The 16,214-nt window shown below is 41.0% G+C and overlaps 1 protein-coding gene across 5 annotated transcripts in view; it reads left to right on the forward strand.

The window, feature by feature from the left end:
• The first annotated feature begins 4,843 nt into the window (after positions 1 to 4,843).
• SUMF1 (sulfatase modifying factor 1) overlaps positions 4,844 to 16,214 on the forward strand; it is an 87,337-nt gene continuing 75,966 nt past the window's right edge. For 2 of the 5 annotated variants that reach the window (XM_023620055.2, XM_023620057.2), the window contains exon 1: positions 4,873 to 5,163. In XM_023620055.2, the coding sequence (XP_023475823.1) occupies positions 4,894 to 5,163 (270 nt within the window). In that variant the 5' untranslated portion in view covers positions 4,873 to 4,893. Of the gene's footprint in view, positions 5,164 to 16,214 lie in introns of all 5 variants that reach the window. The other 3 variants (XM_001496576.5, XM_005600412.4, XM_070238562.1) reach the window with 3 other exon arrangements.

Consider the following 16,214-nt stretch of genomic DNA (forward strand, 5'->3'; position numbering starts at 1 on the left):
GAGATAAACCCATGAAGATTCAAAGACTTTCCACCTCAGTAAGGGTGGGTTCAGTGGTCAAGTCTGTGCTGAGGAAAAGGAAAGGAAAAGAAAAAGACAAAATGCTGCATTGTGCATCCCTACTACAAAGAAGGAAGCACGAGGTCTTTTCAGGTTCTGGGGGCAACATATTCCACACCTAGGAATACTGCTCCAGCCCATACACCAGGCGACATGGAAGGCCACGTTTGAGTGGGGCTGAGAGAAGGAAAAGGCTCTACAGCAGGTCCAGGATGTGGTGCAAGCAGCCTGCTGCTGGGGTCATACAATGGCAGCCCTCCTGGTGTTGGAGGTATCAGTGATGCAGAAGATGCAGAATGGAGATGATAGCAAGCCCCACTGGGAGAATCATAACAGCAGGCCCCTGGGATTCTGGAGCAAAGCTGTGCCATCCACAACAAAGAACTACTGTGATGGTTGAATTTATGTCAACTCAACTGGTCCATGGGGTGCCCAGACATTTGGTCAAACGTTATTCTGGTGTTTCTGTGAGAGTGTTTTTGGATGAGACTAACATCTAAATTGGTAGACTGAACAGGGCAGATTGTTCTCCCTAATGTGGGTGGGCCTCATCCAATCAGTTGAAGGCCTGAATAGAATGAAACAGCTGACTCTCCCCCGAGTAAGAGAGAATTCTTCCTGACTGCCTTTGAACTGGGACATTGGCTTTTTTCCTGCCTTCAGGCTCCAACTGAAACATTGACTCTTCCCGGGTCTTGAGCCTGCCAGGCTTCCAACTGAAACTAGACCATCAGCTCTTCTGGTTCTTGAGCCTTTGGACTCAGGCTGGTACTTACACCACTGGTTCTCTTGGGTCTCCATCTTGCCAACTCACCCTGCAGATCTTGGGACTTGCCCACCTCTATAATCATGTGTGCCAATTCTTTATAATAAATCTCTTCCTCTATATAAATATATATACATCCTATTAGTTCTACTTCTCTGGAGAATCCTGACTAATACAATTATGCACCTTATAAAAGACAGCTGTTTATGTGCCACTGGACCCTGGTAGAGATAGAATGGTTGGCTACAAAACACAGAGTAACCATGTATCTAGAACTGCCATCATTGGATGGTTCTGTCACCGAGTCCCAAAGTTAGGCAGGCTCAGCAGCAATGTGTTATAAGATGGAAATACTACATTCAATATCAAGCCCGAGAAAGACCTGAGAACCTGAGTAAGCTGCTTATAACCACCATTGCACCAGTGCCCCACCCTCTGCTCACATCTATGGTCTTGAAGGGGGTCCCGTAAGCCCAGCAGAAGGAGGAGGAAAAAGCCCAAGCTGGGTTTATGAATGGGTGGGCTCAGGATGAGGATGCAAACCAAAAATGGATGGTAACTGTGTCACAGCCAAGCTTAGGAGCTGCCTTGAAAAACAGTGGCAATGGAGAATCTTCACAATGAATAAAGTTTGAACTGCGCCTTTCCTATTTCAAGAGCCTCAGCCAGAACCACTGTCTGGGAACTTGCAGAATACCTTATCCACAAGCATATATTCCCACACTGCATAGCATTTGATCAGGGGACCCACTTCATAGTGAGGAATTTGCAGGGGTAGATCATGGCCATGGGATCCAATGGTCTTATCCCATACTACACCAACCAAAAGCAGCTGGCTTCACAGAGAGTAGGAATAACTTAATGAAGGCACAGTGGAAATGCCAAGTTGGAGGCCATCCTCTGCAAGGATGGGGTCATCTCTAAGAATGCAGTATGTGTATTCAATCAGAGATGTCTATACGGCACTGTATTCCCAAGTAGGACGAATACATGGGCTCATGAACCAAAGGGTGGAAGTAGAAGCGGTCCCACTTATTACCACTCCTAACAACTCACTGGGGACTTTGTTCTTCCCATCCCTGAAACTTTGGGCTCTGTAGAGTTGGAGTTCCTGGTCCCCAAGAGAGCGCACACTTTCTATGGACACAGGAAGAGCTCATTGAACTAGAAGCCATGGCTGCCATCAGGGCACTTTCGACTTGACAGGGAAATTGCCCACGAGTAGCAGGAAAAGTGTCAGGTGTCTTCTCAAAACTGTATAATAGCACTTCCTGTCACTAAGAGTAGAGTCTTACCAGATCCTACATAATCTGGTCCTCTGTTACCTTTCTAACCTCCCTTCCTTTTTCCCTGTCCCTCACTCTACTGTAGCTATATTGGCCTCCTCGCTGTTTAGTGAACACACACAAGTCACCTTCAGGCCTAGAGTCTTTCAGCCAGCTTCATTATATGGCAAGAAGACCAGCAGGAGGATCTCAAATGGGAAATGGAGGGTGGGAGAAATTCTAGATAAATTGCCCTAATTTATGGAGAGTTGATTACTGAGCTGTACTTTTTTTTTTCGAAGATTGGCACCTGTGTTAATATCTGTTGCCAATCTTTTTTTTTTTCTTCTTCTTCTCCCCAAAGCCCCCAGGTACATAGTTGTATATACTAGTTGTGAGTGCCTCTGGCTGTGCCATATGGGATGCCACCTCAACAAGACCTGATGTGTGGCGCCATGTCTGCACCCAGGATCCGAACCTGCGGAACCCTGGGCCGCTGAAGCAGAGCGTGCGAACTTAATCACTCGGCCATGGGGCGGCCCCTGAGCTGTACTTTTAACTCTAATTCCTAGCACAGGCCTCCTCACCTAGAGATTTCTCATCAATTTTTTCCACTTACTCATTGCTTAGTGACCAATAAGAAATTATTTAATGGATTGAGTGATAAGGTTGATACCGCCTGGAAAATTCACAAAATTTCCATCTTTGATAATGACTGCTAATAATAGGAATTTTTTTGAGCTATTGTTAAATGCTAAGCTTTTTACATACTTTATCTCATTTAATCCTCGTAAAATCTTTAAGAAGGTGCTATTATAATCCCTCTTTCACACATGAAGAAACAGAGGATCAGAAGGGTAAAGTAATTTACCTGGTCATACCTCTCGCAAGTGGCCTCCTTTAAACTCGGCTCTTTCTGAGTCTAAAATCTGTATTATTTTCTCAACAATTTGCTTCCCTTTAAGAGAAAGAGGTCTTGATTACTGCCATTCATTCATTTATCTATTAATTCAATAAATATTCACGGCGTGTTTATTATGTGCCAGGCCTTGGCCTAATTTTGCTGACACAGTGATGCACAAATAGGCAGGACCTGTGCCTTCATGGGGCTTCCTGCCTAAAAGTGTAGCAGGACCACGAATCAGAGGAGTTCGGGTCTCGGAAGGGCAGAAGACACAGAACATGCTGTGACTGAACCTTTGCAATGAGACTAACAAAGATTGTCTCTAACCTAGACCCTAGAAGCTGTATTGTGCACAGTAAATATATAAAACCTTGGTTAAAGCATTGACCTTCTAGCCTCATCAATTATAAATGGGTATGGTAATAATAGGTTTTCTTGCCAAGTGGTTGTGATCTCAAATGAGAAAATGTGTGAAAGCTCTTGACAAACTGTAAAACAGTCAACAAGGAGGAGAAGACTTTTAAATTTCACCTGTTTTAAAAATTGAGATATGATTGACATATAACATTATATTAGTTTTAGGTATACAACATAATAAATTGATGTTTGTATATATTGCAAAATGATCAGGACTTTTCTTTATATTAAAAAAATTCAAACATGAACTAGGGAGACTAGTACAATAAACACTCAACTACCCATAAACCAGGTTCAACAATGATCAACTCACGGCCAACTATGCTTCATCTCCAGCTACCCCTTGATCATCCATATTTTGGGAAGCAAATCCTTGATGGCATATCTTTTTATCCATATATATATTTCAATACATATATCTCAAAGGAAGGGATGCCTTTAGTAAACATAACCACAAATATCATTATCACTCCTAAAAAACTAAAAACAAATTGACAGTAATTCCTTAATTTTAGCAAATATCATAATTTGATTCAGTGGCCATATTTCCCTGATTATCCTAAAAGTTTTGAGATCAGTAGGTTTGAATCAGTATTTAGATAAGGTTCATATATTACAGTTGGCTGAGACGTTATTTTTAACCTACAAGTTCCCCCTTCATCTTCTGTCTGTTTTGCGTTTATTTTTTTGCTGAAGAAATTTGGTCCTATAAAACAGTGGTTCTTAAACTTCAGTGTGCATCAGTATGCATTAGAATCATCTGTGGAAGTAGTTAAAAACACAGATTGCTATGTCCTGTCCTCAGAGATTCTGACTCAGTACTGCATTTCTAACAAGTTCCTAAGTGATGCTGCTGGTCTGGGACAGCACTTTGAGCGTCACTGTTGTACATATTCCATAGTTTGGATTTCTCTCACTGTATCCCTTGGCGAAGCGTCCTTCAACACATCCATCTTCCATTTTCCTTTCCCTAAGGGAAGCTTATTTAATCACATACAATGCAGCATAATGGTTAAAACTCAAGAGTTCGAAGCTATATGTTAGAGACACTGAGATCCAATGTGGCTGGGTTTAAATCTCGTTTTTGACACTTATTTGCCACGTGAGCTTGGGCAAGTCACTTAATTGCTCTGTGAACCCAATATCAATAGGGACGTTGTGAGGATGAAATGACATTCAAAAAGTGAAGTGCTTACTTAGCATAGTGAATGGCATATAGCAAATGCTCAATAAATTCGATTGTAATTTTTTCAATGCAGCAATAATAATGGGGTCCACAGTCTGTCGAAAGCCATGAGTTTTGTAGGGTATTGTTGTGTTTTTACGTCAGCAGAGTCAAGGAGGCGCGCTCAAAAGACAGGTACCTGGAGAGAGGTGGATTGGGGGCAACTTTCTTAAGTCACTCAAGTCAACCTGGGGTCTGGCCCCTTTAAGGAGGGAGGGCCACGTGACCCAAAGGGTCACATGGCTCGCGGGACAACATGGCTGCGCCCGCGCGAGGGCCGGCTCGTGGCCGCTGCACCGGCCTAGGTTTCGTCCTGTTGCTGCCGCTGCTCCTGCTGCCGGTCCAGGCGGCAGGGAGCGAAGAGGCCGGGGCCGGCTCGGGCGCGGCGTCCCTCGGGGGCTCGTGCGGTTGCGGCACTCCCCAGCGGTCCGGGGCCCACGGCAGCTCGGCGGCCGCGCACCGGTACTCGCGGGAGGCGAACGCCCCGGGCTCGGGCCCCGGAGAGCGGCCTCTCGCGCCCACCAAGGTGCTTTCTCGATTCCCAGGAGGCGGGTGGGGGCCACCAGGTTCCTGGACAGGATTGGAATGGGCAAGGCAAGGGATTGGTCGGAAGTAAAGATGATACCCGCACACTAGATCGCGCACCTGCTGATCCGATTTGATGGGGAGTTCCTCCTCCCTCCTCGCCCCCGAAAACGGCTGGGTCTTGGGGCTCAGCTTAATTTTGAGCATCAGGGAGTTTGGTTTGAGGACAGTTGTCACTCTTTTTTCTTACCTCTTACCTCCTCCTTCCACCCTATCTTCTTGATGAGGTTCTTATAATTCTAAGTCAGATAGATTCGGGTTTAAGTCCTGGGTTCCTCTCGTTATCTGTGAAGGAATCAGGACACTGGGTCTCAGTGTCTCTCACATTGTTGCACACTTACCGGTAGTCTCTTCCAATAGATTTTGTTTCTTGAGGACAAGGACATGTCTTATTTATCCTGCTATCCCCAGCACTTCAGCACATAGGAAGGACTAAGTTAACAGTAGCTTTATTACTATTTTTTATCTATGCCTGGCATAGTGCCTGAATGTGTTATGTGCGACGACGATATATAAATAACAACATTAAGAACGAGTATTATGTACATCGTCCTGTCTGCCAAGTACTTTGCATATTGGTCTGGTTGTGGAAACAAACTAGAACCTAGGTCTTCTGACTCTTAAAGAAGTGCCCTTTCTGTATACATAGGACACCCTTTCCTCCTCCTTTTTCCATCCCACTTTTCTTTTCTCTGGATTAATTCTGACAGGTTTCAGGATTTAGGTGAGGTAACATCCTCCGACAAGCCTTGCCTGGGCTTCTCCCCTTCCTTCCTTTTCGGTATTTGCATATGCTACCACAGCAGTAAGGATTTACTCTGACATCACAATTATTAAAGATGTTTGTCTGCTAATGTCTCTCCCCAGTAGGCTGTGAGGGTGGTGGGGGGTCAGGATGATAAATTTGTGTCTCAGGTAAAGACTGTTAGGAGGTTGGAAGCTGGTCTTCTCATTGTTTCTCCATCTTATATAATTATTAGCCTTTTAGCTTTTTCCTATTGTTCCTCAGAGGGTGACCTGCATTATTAGTGTTTATCTTTTGTGTGGTGGGGAGCCCTGGTTACTATTGTAGTGTGTATTGGCCATAATTGGTTTTAATTCATCTGTAACTTGCATGGTAATTGATAATCAGTTTCTCCCCTCTTCCAGAGAGAGAGAGCCCTGTATCTGTTTATCTGCTTTGTAACCAACAGGGTAGCTGTTTATTTGCATGTGCACATTGGTCTGTCTCAAAATTTTGCCTAGAACCTTCTGGCCCGTGCTGAACATTGCTCATTTTAAATGCTCCAACTTCCTGTTGGTTCCAGAATAGGATGTGGGTGGCAGTATCTTTTGAATCACATTTATAAGATATACGTTTTTTCATCCGTTTAGAGTGGTTTTGTGTCCAGACTGGATATTGTAGGGGTCACTTTGGCTAGTTCCTGCAGTCACTTTCTATAATATGTGGAGGCATCCCAAGCTGTTAGTAAACTAGGGGTTGCTGAGAACACAGCCCACAAGCCTTCAAGGACTTTTAACCTAATGACTGAACTTGAAGTAGCCTTCTTATCAAGACAAAAGACTTCATAGCAGGCAGTTCTTTATCTCTCTGTTTACCTTCTTTTCAAAGACTTTAGTTTATGTGCAGATGACTTTGGTCTAATTCTGACACTTAGTCATTTATTCTAAATTCGGGAAGTCCAATATTATGGGAGAGGTACATCGTTGTAGTGATAGCCTCTTTTTTCCCCTTTCTTTCTTTTAGAGCAGTTTTAGGTTCATAAAATTGAAAGGAAGGTACAGAGATTTCTCATATACCCCCAAACCCCACACATGCATAGCCTCCCCCATTATCAACTTTCCCCCCCAGAATGCTACAGGTTACAATTGATGAACCTTCATTGGTACATCATAATTTCCCAAAGTCCATAGTTTTCCTTTGGGTTCACTCTTTTTTTGAAGAAGAAGAAGATTAGCCCCAAGCTAACATCTGCTGCCTATCCTTCTCTTTCTCTGAGGAAGACTGGCCCTGAGCTAACATCCATGCCCATCTTCCTCTACTTTATATGTGGGACGCCTACCACATCATGGCTTGCCAAGCGGTGCCATGTCCGCACCTGGGATCCCAAGCAGCGAACCCTGGGTTGCCGAAGCGGAACGCGGGCACTTACCTGCTGCGCCACTGGGCTGGCCCCCTGGGTTCACTCTTGATGTTGTACATTCTATGGGTTTGGACAAATGTCTAATGATATATATCCACCATTATAATATCGTAGAGTATTTTCATTGCCCTAAAAATCTTCTGTGCTCTGCCTATTCATTCCTCCCCCTCTGCACTGGCAACTACTAATTTTTTTATTGTCTCCGTAGTTTTGCCTTTTCCAGAATGTTCTATAGTTGGAATCATATAGTATGTAGCCTTTTTAGATTTGCTTCTTTCACTTAGTAATATGCATTTAAGATTCCTTCATGTCTTTTCATGACTTGATAGCTCATTTCTTTTTAGTGCTGATAATCTTCCTTTGTCTAGATGTACCACAGTTTATTAATCTATTCACTTACTAAAGGGCATCTTGCTTGCTTCTGAGTTTTGGCAATTATGAATAAAACTGCTATAAACATTCGTGTGCAGGTTTTTTTATGGAGATAAGTTTACAACTCCTTTGGGTAAATACCAAGGAGCTTGATTGCTGGATTGAATGGCAAGTGTGAGTTGAGTTTTGTAAGAAACTGCCAAGCTGTCTCCCAAAGTGGCTGTACCATTTTGTATTCCCATTAGCAATGTATGAGAATTCGTGTTCCTCCGCTTCCTCACTTGCATTTGGTATTGTCAGTGTTCCAGATTTTGGCCATTCTAATAGGTATGTGGTGGTATCTCATTGTTGTTTTAATTTGCATTTTTTTGGTTGACATATGATGTGGAGCATCTTTGGCATCTGTCTATCATCTTTGGTGAGGTATCTATCAAGATCTTTGGCCCATTTTTTAACTGGATTTTTTTTTCTTATTGTTGAGTTTTAAGAGTTTTTGTATATGTTGGATAACAGTCCTTTATCAGATGTGTCTTCTACAGATATTTTCTCCCAGTCTGTGGCTTGTCTTCTTGTTTTCTTGACATTGTCGTTTGCAGAGCAGAAGTTTTTAGTTTTAATAAAGTCCAGCTTAGCAGTTTCCTTCATGGATGTTGCCTTTGATGTTGTATCTAAAAGGTCATCACCATGCCCAAGGTCATCTGTTTTCTCCTATGTTATCTTCTAGAAGTTTTATAGTTTTGTGTTTTACATTTAGGTCTATGATCCATTTTGAGTTAGTTTTTGTGAAGGGTGTAAGGTCTGTGTTTAGATTCATTTTTTTTGCATATGGATGTCTGGTTCCAGCATTTGTTGAAGAGACTGTCTTTGCCCCAGTGTGTTACCTTTGTTCCTTTGTCATTGATCCAAAGATCAATTGACCATATTTATGGAGGTTTGTTTCTGGGCTCGCTGTGCTGTTCCATGGATATATTTGTCTGTTCTTTCACTAATCCACACTGTCTTGATTGCTGTAGCTTTATAGTAAGTCTTGAAGTTGGAGAGCGCCATTCCCTCAACTTTGTTTTCCACTTTCAGCATCATGTTGGCTATTCTGGGTCTTCTGCCTCTCCACGTATACTTTAGAATCAGTTTGTTGATATCCCTAAAATAACTTGCTGGGATTTTGATTGGGCTTGTATTGAATCCATTTTTTCTCTGTTTCCTGTTTATTTAGTTTAATTCAACAGATGTTTATTTGGCACATAGGACCCTGTCCTATGCCCTGGGCGTAAAGAAAAGAAAAAGACCTATGCCGTACCCTCAAGGCATTTCCCCTCTGGTGGGTCTCTTTTTTTCTCTCTCTCTCTCATACACACACACACACAATCACAATCACATGTAAGCATCATTTTTCTATAGTGACAATACTATAGGAGGAGGGTATACAGAGCACTTGGAGAGGAAAAAAGGATTTATTCTTCCTGGACAAGTCAGGAAGTGCCTCAGAGAAAAGGTCACATTTGGCTGGGCTTTGGAGGAGACATTTTCAGGAGCTAGGGATGGAAGGAGAAGGAAGGACATTCCCAGAAGGAAAATAGCATGGGCACAAACAAAGCATTGTGCAAGCGCGTGGTGTGTTCTGGGAAACATGAGTAAGGTTTCTGGGGGACGTTTTCACACTTTTTAATGTGACACTTTACAAGTGTGAGTCTTTTTTTGTATTTTAATTCATTTAGTGAGCACTTGGCAAGATGAGGGATACGAAGAAATAAATAGCGCTGGGCTTTACACTCAAGGAATTTACAGTTTCACTGGAAAGTTATGGCAGTAAAAATTGTCTGGGAAAAATATAGATATTTAAAAATTTTACTTAACTTCTCTCTGGTTAAATAATACAGAATTCTCATTGAGAAAATTATCCCAACAATTTTCTATGCAGCTTATTATTTTGTAACAAGGTAGCAAAACGTTTTAATCTCCATGTACCTTTCAAAACAGTTGTTTGAAAGGCATTTAGAATCATGGGATGCTAAACTTGTATGTGGTGTGTCTGTGTGTATACCTAATTTCAACTTGATTTCCTGTCTGAGGAACTTTCTGTTTGAGTAATGTGTACCCAGGTGTCAAGACACGATTGAATCACATCTCTTCCATGAAACTTTTCCTCCAGGAAGAAGTGGTTTTTCTGTCATCTAAATTCCCATAGCATTTTGTTGTTGTCTGATGGCAACTTGTCATATATATATATGTATTTTAAATTGAGGTCACATTGGTTTGTAACATTGTATAAATTTCAGATGTACATCTTTGCATTTTGACTTCTGTATAGACTGCATCGCGTTCACCACAAAAGTCTGAGTGCCGTCTTTCACCATATACATGTGCCCATTTACCCCTCTTGCCCTCCTCCTGTCTCCTTCTCCTCTGGTAACCACCTATCTGGTCTCTCTATCTATGTGTTCGTTTATCTTCCACATATGAGTGATATCATGTAATATTTGTCTTTCTCCATCTGACTTATTTCACTGAGCATAATACCTTCAAGGACTATCTATGTTGTTGCAAATGGCAAGATTTCATCCTTTTTATGGCTGAGTAATATTCCATTGTATATATGTGTGTGTGTGTGTATATACACATATATAATATATATAGTATACATTGTACATATACATATGTATATATACTATATATATATATAGTATATATACACATTGTATACACACACACACACACACACACACACACACACATACACCCCACATCTTCTTTATCCATTCATCCATTAATGGGCACTTAGGTTTCTTCCAAGTCTTAGGTGTTGTGAATAGTGCTGCAGTGAACGCAGGGGTGCATGTATCTCTTCAAATTAGCATTTTCATGTTCTTTGGATAAATATCCACATGTGGAATAGCTGGATCATCTGGTATTTCTATTTTTAATTTTTGAGGAGTCTCCATGCTGTTTTTCATAGTGGCTGCACCAATTTACATTCCCACCAGCAGCGTATGAGGGTTCCTTTTCAACACATCCTCTCCAACGCTTAGTATTTCTTGTGTTTTTAATAATAACCATTCTGATGGGCATGAAGTGATATCTCATTGTAGTTTTGATTTGCATTTCCCTAATAATTCCCACATCTTTTCGTGTGCCTGTTGGCCATTTGTATGTCTTGTTTGGAAAAATGTCACTTCATATCCTCTGCTCAATTTTTGATTGTGTTGTATTTTTGTTGTTGAGTTGTATGAGTTCTTTATATATTTTGGATGTTAACTCCTTATTGCATAATGATTGCAAACATTTTATCCCAGTTGGTAGATTGTCTCCTTGTTTTGTTGATGGTTTCCTTTGCCGTGCAGAAGCTTTTTAGTTTGATATAGTCCCATTTGTTTATTTTTTCTTTTGTTTCCCTTGCCTGGGGAGACATGATATTCATAAAGATACTGCTGAGACTCATGTCAAAGAGCATACTGCCTGTGTTTTTTTCTGGGAGTTTTATGGTTTCAGGTCTTACATTCAAGTCTTTGGTCCATTTGATTTAATTTTTGTGTATGGTGTAAGATAATGGTCTAATTTCATTCTTTTGCATGTGGCTGTCCAGTTTTCCCAACACCATTCATTGAAGAGACTTTCCTTTCTCCATTGTGTGTTCTTGGCTCCTTTGTCCAAAATTAGCTGTCCATAGATGTGTGGGTTTATTTCTGGGCTCTCAATTCTGTTCCATTGATCTGTGTGTCTGTTTTTGTGCCAGGACCATGCTGATTTGATTATTATAGCTTTGAAACCAGCAATTGTGATGCCTCCAGCTTTGTTCTTTTTTCTCAGGATTCCTTTGGCTATTCAGGGTCTTTGGTTATTCCATATAAATTTTAGAATTCTCTGTTCTGTTTCCGTGAAAAATGTCATTGTAATTCTTTTTTTTTTTTTAAGAGATTGGCACCTGAGGTAACAACTGTTGCCAATCTTCTTCTTCTTTTTTCTTTTACCTTCTCCCCAAAGCCCTCCAGTATATAGTTGTATATTCTAGTTGTGAGTGCCTCTGGCTGTGCTGTGTAGGATGCCTCCCCATCAGGGCCCGATGAGTGGTGCCATGTCCATGCCTGAGATCCGAACCAGCAAACCCCCGGCTGCCAAAGCAGAGTGGGTGAACCTAACCACTCCGCCACGGGGCCGGCCCCTGTCATTGTAATTCTGGTTGGGATTGCATTGAATCTGTAGATTGCTTTAGGTAGTATGGACGTTTTAACTATGTTAATTATTCCAATCCATAAGCATGGAATATCTTTCCATTTTTTTATGTTTTCAATTTCTTTCAACAATATTTTATAGTTTTCAGTGTATAGGTCTTTCACCTCCTTGGTTAAATTTGTTCCTAGGTATTTTATTCATTGTGTTGTGATTGTAAATGGGATTGTTCTTGATATCTTTTTCTGTTAGTTTGTTGTTTGTGTATAGAAATGCAACTGATTTTTGTATATTGATTTTGTAACCTGCAACTTTACTGTATTCATTAATTATTTCTAATAGTTTTTTTGGTGAGTTCTGTAGGGTTTTCTATATATGTAGTCATGTCATCCACAAATAGGTACAGTTTTACTTCTTCTGTGTATTTTCTTTAATGTAGTGTTATTTGTGTAGTTGTCTGATACCTCATTCTACATGGGGAGCATTTTTAGATATGTTTTAATCTCTGTATTACACATTTTAAGCATTCTGTAACAATTTCTTGAGTGATCTGTCACCCTTTTTTGGTGGATGCAATATTGAGAAACTGAGTGGGAGTAATGGATATCAGATACTTTTTTAAAGAAGCCTTTGCAAAATGTTCTTTTGCTGTATCTCATCCTCCCAAGAATCTGGTGAGAGATGTTATCCTCCACTTTACAGGTGAGGCAACTGAGGCTTAATAGAATCATAAATCACAGGGCTTGAAGGAACTGTAATGCTGTTGCATCTGAGATTAGTCTGTGCGGGCCGTGGAGTGAGAGAATGGTATCGATAGACAAGCCCTGTATAACAAATAAGGCAGCACTTTGTGGACAGATCCACAGAGCATGCTTCTCTTGTTATTCACCTGGCTTTCTCCTGAGCCTTTAGCTTTTTATATTAGGTTTGAAGAGAGGAAAGAAGGAAAAGGGAGAAGAGCTACACAAAAGAGTTGCATATAAACATTTCATTTTTGTGTATGACAAAAATTTCACAATAGTGAGTGAAAGAAAAGACAGTTAAAAGTGGCTTAAGGGGCCGGCTCCGTGGCCGAGTGGTTAAGTTCGCGCGCTCTGCTGCGGCGGCCCAGGGTTCGGGTCCTGGGCGCGGACATGGCACCGTTCGTCAGGCCACATTGAGGCAGAGTCCCACATCCCACAACTAGAAGGACCTGCAACTAAGATATACAACTGTGTACGGGGGGGTTTGGGGAGATAAAGCAGAAAAAAAAAAAAAAAGATTGGCAACAGTTGCTAGCCCAGGTGCCAATCTTAAAAAAAATAAAGTAGAAAAAAATAAAACTGGCTTAAGTAGAAAAAAATTGGGGGAGGGGACATTTATGGGCTCTCATAGTAGGGGTTCAGTGGTAGTGTGGCCCCAGACATAGCTCTCTCTTTGGCTATCTCTTGACTCTTCTTCAGTGTTATCTCTGTTTTCAGGTAATGTCCCTTCTCCTGCTGATTAAATAGCTGGAAGACAAAGAGAGTTCCCCTTTCCTCATAGCTCCAGCAAAAGTTCTGAGATTAACTTTGATTGGGTTATGGGCCTATCCCCAGTTATGTCTCTGAGGTCAAAAGGGTGCCATGATTCACCAGGCCTGAGTCTCAGGAAGGTGGAGTCATCCACCTGAGCCACATACACTTAGAGAGTTGAAGAAGTGGTTCTCAAAGGGGTGTCAGAGGCTTTCACAAGAACAAGGGGGAATGGGTGTCGGGTGGGCAAAAATGGTAGAAGCCCACTGCACCTGGCTCTCAAGTGTGCAGCCCCAGTATGGGTCTAGTGATAATAGAGGCATTCTTGACTTCAGCTGTGCCTCTGGGTTGAGTGGCAGTGGCAGAAACTGGTGTGGCAGAGGGGGTTTTGACTTAACTTTTGAGGAGAAATGTATTGTTTGAATCTGGACCTTCAGTGAAGACTTGATTAAAATGGTTCTTTTTATTTGGCTCAGGACCCTTTAGAGTGATGAGATGCTCTAGATTTCCATAGAATGATATTTTACATTTGTAGGACAAAAAACTTCACTTCATTAGTGAAAATGGGAAATTAGGATCCACTCAGATCAATGCAAACTATTTTTATCTGTAGCCTCCAGAATGGAAACTTGGCTTATTCAGTGCTGGCTATCTCTGATGGTTAATGAAAGAATTAAAAAAAACTAGGCCAGGAGGCCACAGTGGAAGTCGTGATTGTATTAGCCGTGATTGTGTTGTTGGTACTCACCTTAATTGTCAAACTTCATTAGATGCAATGGGCACAGCTTCCTGTGGGCCTTGTCTTCACACTGGGACGAGCAGCTGTTCTCAGAATAGGGCCTACTTGTCTGCTGCCAGAAAGCTTTTTTTTTTTCCTTTAAGTCCTTTATGAAACCTTTCATTAGATCGTTTTAATAATCATTTTAAGACTACTCTTGAAGCTTTTGTCTGAATTCTGTTTTTCTGTTCCTTTGCAGAGCTGCTTAAAATTCTGACTTCTCTTCTAAGGACTGAGGAATCTTGTGTCTCAGACATTTGGAGAATAATGAGAATAATGCATGAACCTAGTTCAGTCTTTGAGCAGAATCTATTAAACAGATTTCACTGTGATGCAGACATGCTAACCATGTCTGGGACTGTGTTATAAGTGAAATAGAATTTTTGTAATTATAATTATGAATAATTCATGATAGATTCCTTATTATATTCATGATCTCACTCATTCAGGCAATAAAGATTTTTTGAGTGTCTGCTGTGAACTATGCACCATATTAGGCACTGGGGGTATAGAAATGAAGACTTTATTTCTGATTCCCAAGGAATCTAGAATCTAGAGAAGGTGAAAACATGTCATTAAAATACTGTGTGTGTCCGTTGTTAGGACAGATAGAGGTCTGCATCAGAGGAACCCAAATGAGGGGCATATGACCCAGCCAGGGAAATGCAGGCAGGAAAGGCCTCCTGGAGGAGGTGATTCTCAAACACTGACATTCTTTACAAAGAGACAAAGAAAGTGCAGGTGGAGTACAGGGTGAGAGAGATGGTGAGAGATTAGGTACTGAGTTTAGATATTTTATTTTACCTTGAAAGGTGATGAGGACCCCTGAAGGATTTAAGTAGGAAAGTGGTATGATCAGATTGACACTTTATTTTATTGTTTATTTTGTTGAATAGACAGTATGTTTATGATTTAAAATAAAAATAATATAGAAGGGTGTGTAGTGAAAAATTTTCCGCTTACCTAATGACCTTCCCCTCAAACAACCCCTGCATGAGTTTCTTGTATATGTTCTCAGAGCTGTGTTCTGCAAATAAAAGCGAATACAAAAATATGTGATTCTATTCTCCCTCTACCTCCTTTCACACAGATGGTAGTACACTACGCTTACTGTGGTGCACGTACTGTGTTCCCTTAGCTCTTTATCTTGGCGAGATCTCTCCATATCAATATATTAAAAGTATCTTTTCTTTCTCTTGTTTCCATTCTTTTTCTTTTCTTATGGCTGATTAATTTTCCAATGGCGTACAATTTACTTAGCCAGTCCACTACTGATGGACATTTAGGTTGATTCCAGTTTTTTTCTGTTACACACAGAGCTGTAACAAATTGCACTGGATACAGAAGACTGGCATTTTGGAAAGTTCAGTAGGGGCTTAAATATTTGTTGAATGAACAATTGAATGGAAAGTAGATGGCTTAGGAGCAGCAAGGGATGTGAAAGGATGAGACTGGAGACAGGGAGTCCAATTGTGAGGTTACTGCAGTTATCTGGGAATAGAAAAGAGGAGACTGATTAGAGGGATATATATTTAGGAGATCTAGTGAGACTAGGTGACCTGTGTAATGTGATTAGGGGACGGGAGTAGTCAAGCGTGGTTTCTTAGAATAATAGTAATACATTGGACAAATAATAAGACATTTGTGACCCATATGTCCTAGAAAAAATACCTCCATTTTCATTGGGAAATACATGCACAGAATTGAAGGCAACTACTAGCAGAGACAGCCAGTGGAAATAGAAAGTAGCAATCAATGATTGTTGATTGCTATTTTCTTTTGATCTGGTTTTTCTAACTCTTCTGCTCTTATTGCTAAGCCATATTCTCTTTTTATTCCAACTGGTTGTCTTCTTTGACTTCTTTTCTTTCCTCCCTTAATTTGAACCCTTGTTTTATAAATCAGAGATTTGACAATTCGTAAGGTGCTGAGAAGTCAGTGAATTGACTTCTCACTCAAAGGATTAGAAAGTAAGACATTGTGTCTGCAGAGTATATTTCTGACAGATGATGTGATTGTGTTCTTTTTTAAAAAATTGAGA

The sequence above is a fragment of the Equus caballus genome, chromosome 16 (assembly GCF_041296265.1).
Source record: "Equus caballus isolate H_3958 breed thoroughbred chromosome 16, TB-T2T, whole genome shotgun sequence".
NCBI lineage: Eukaryota > Metazoa > Chordata > Mammalia > Perissodactyla > Equidae > Equus > Equus caballus.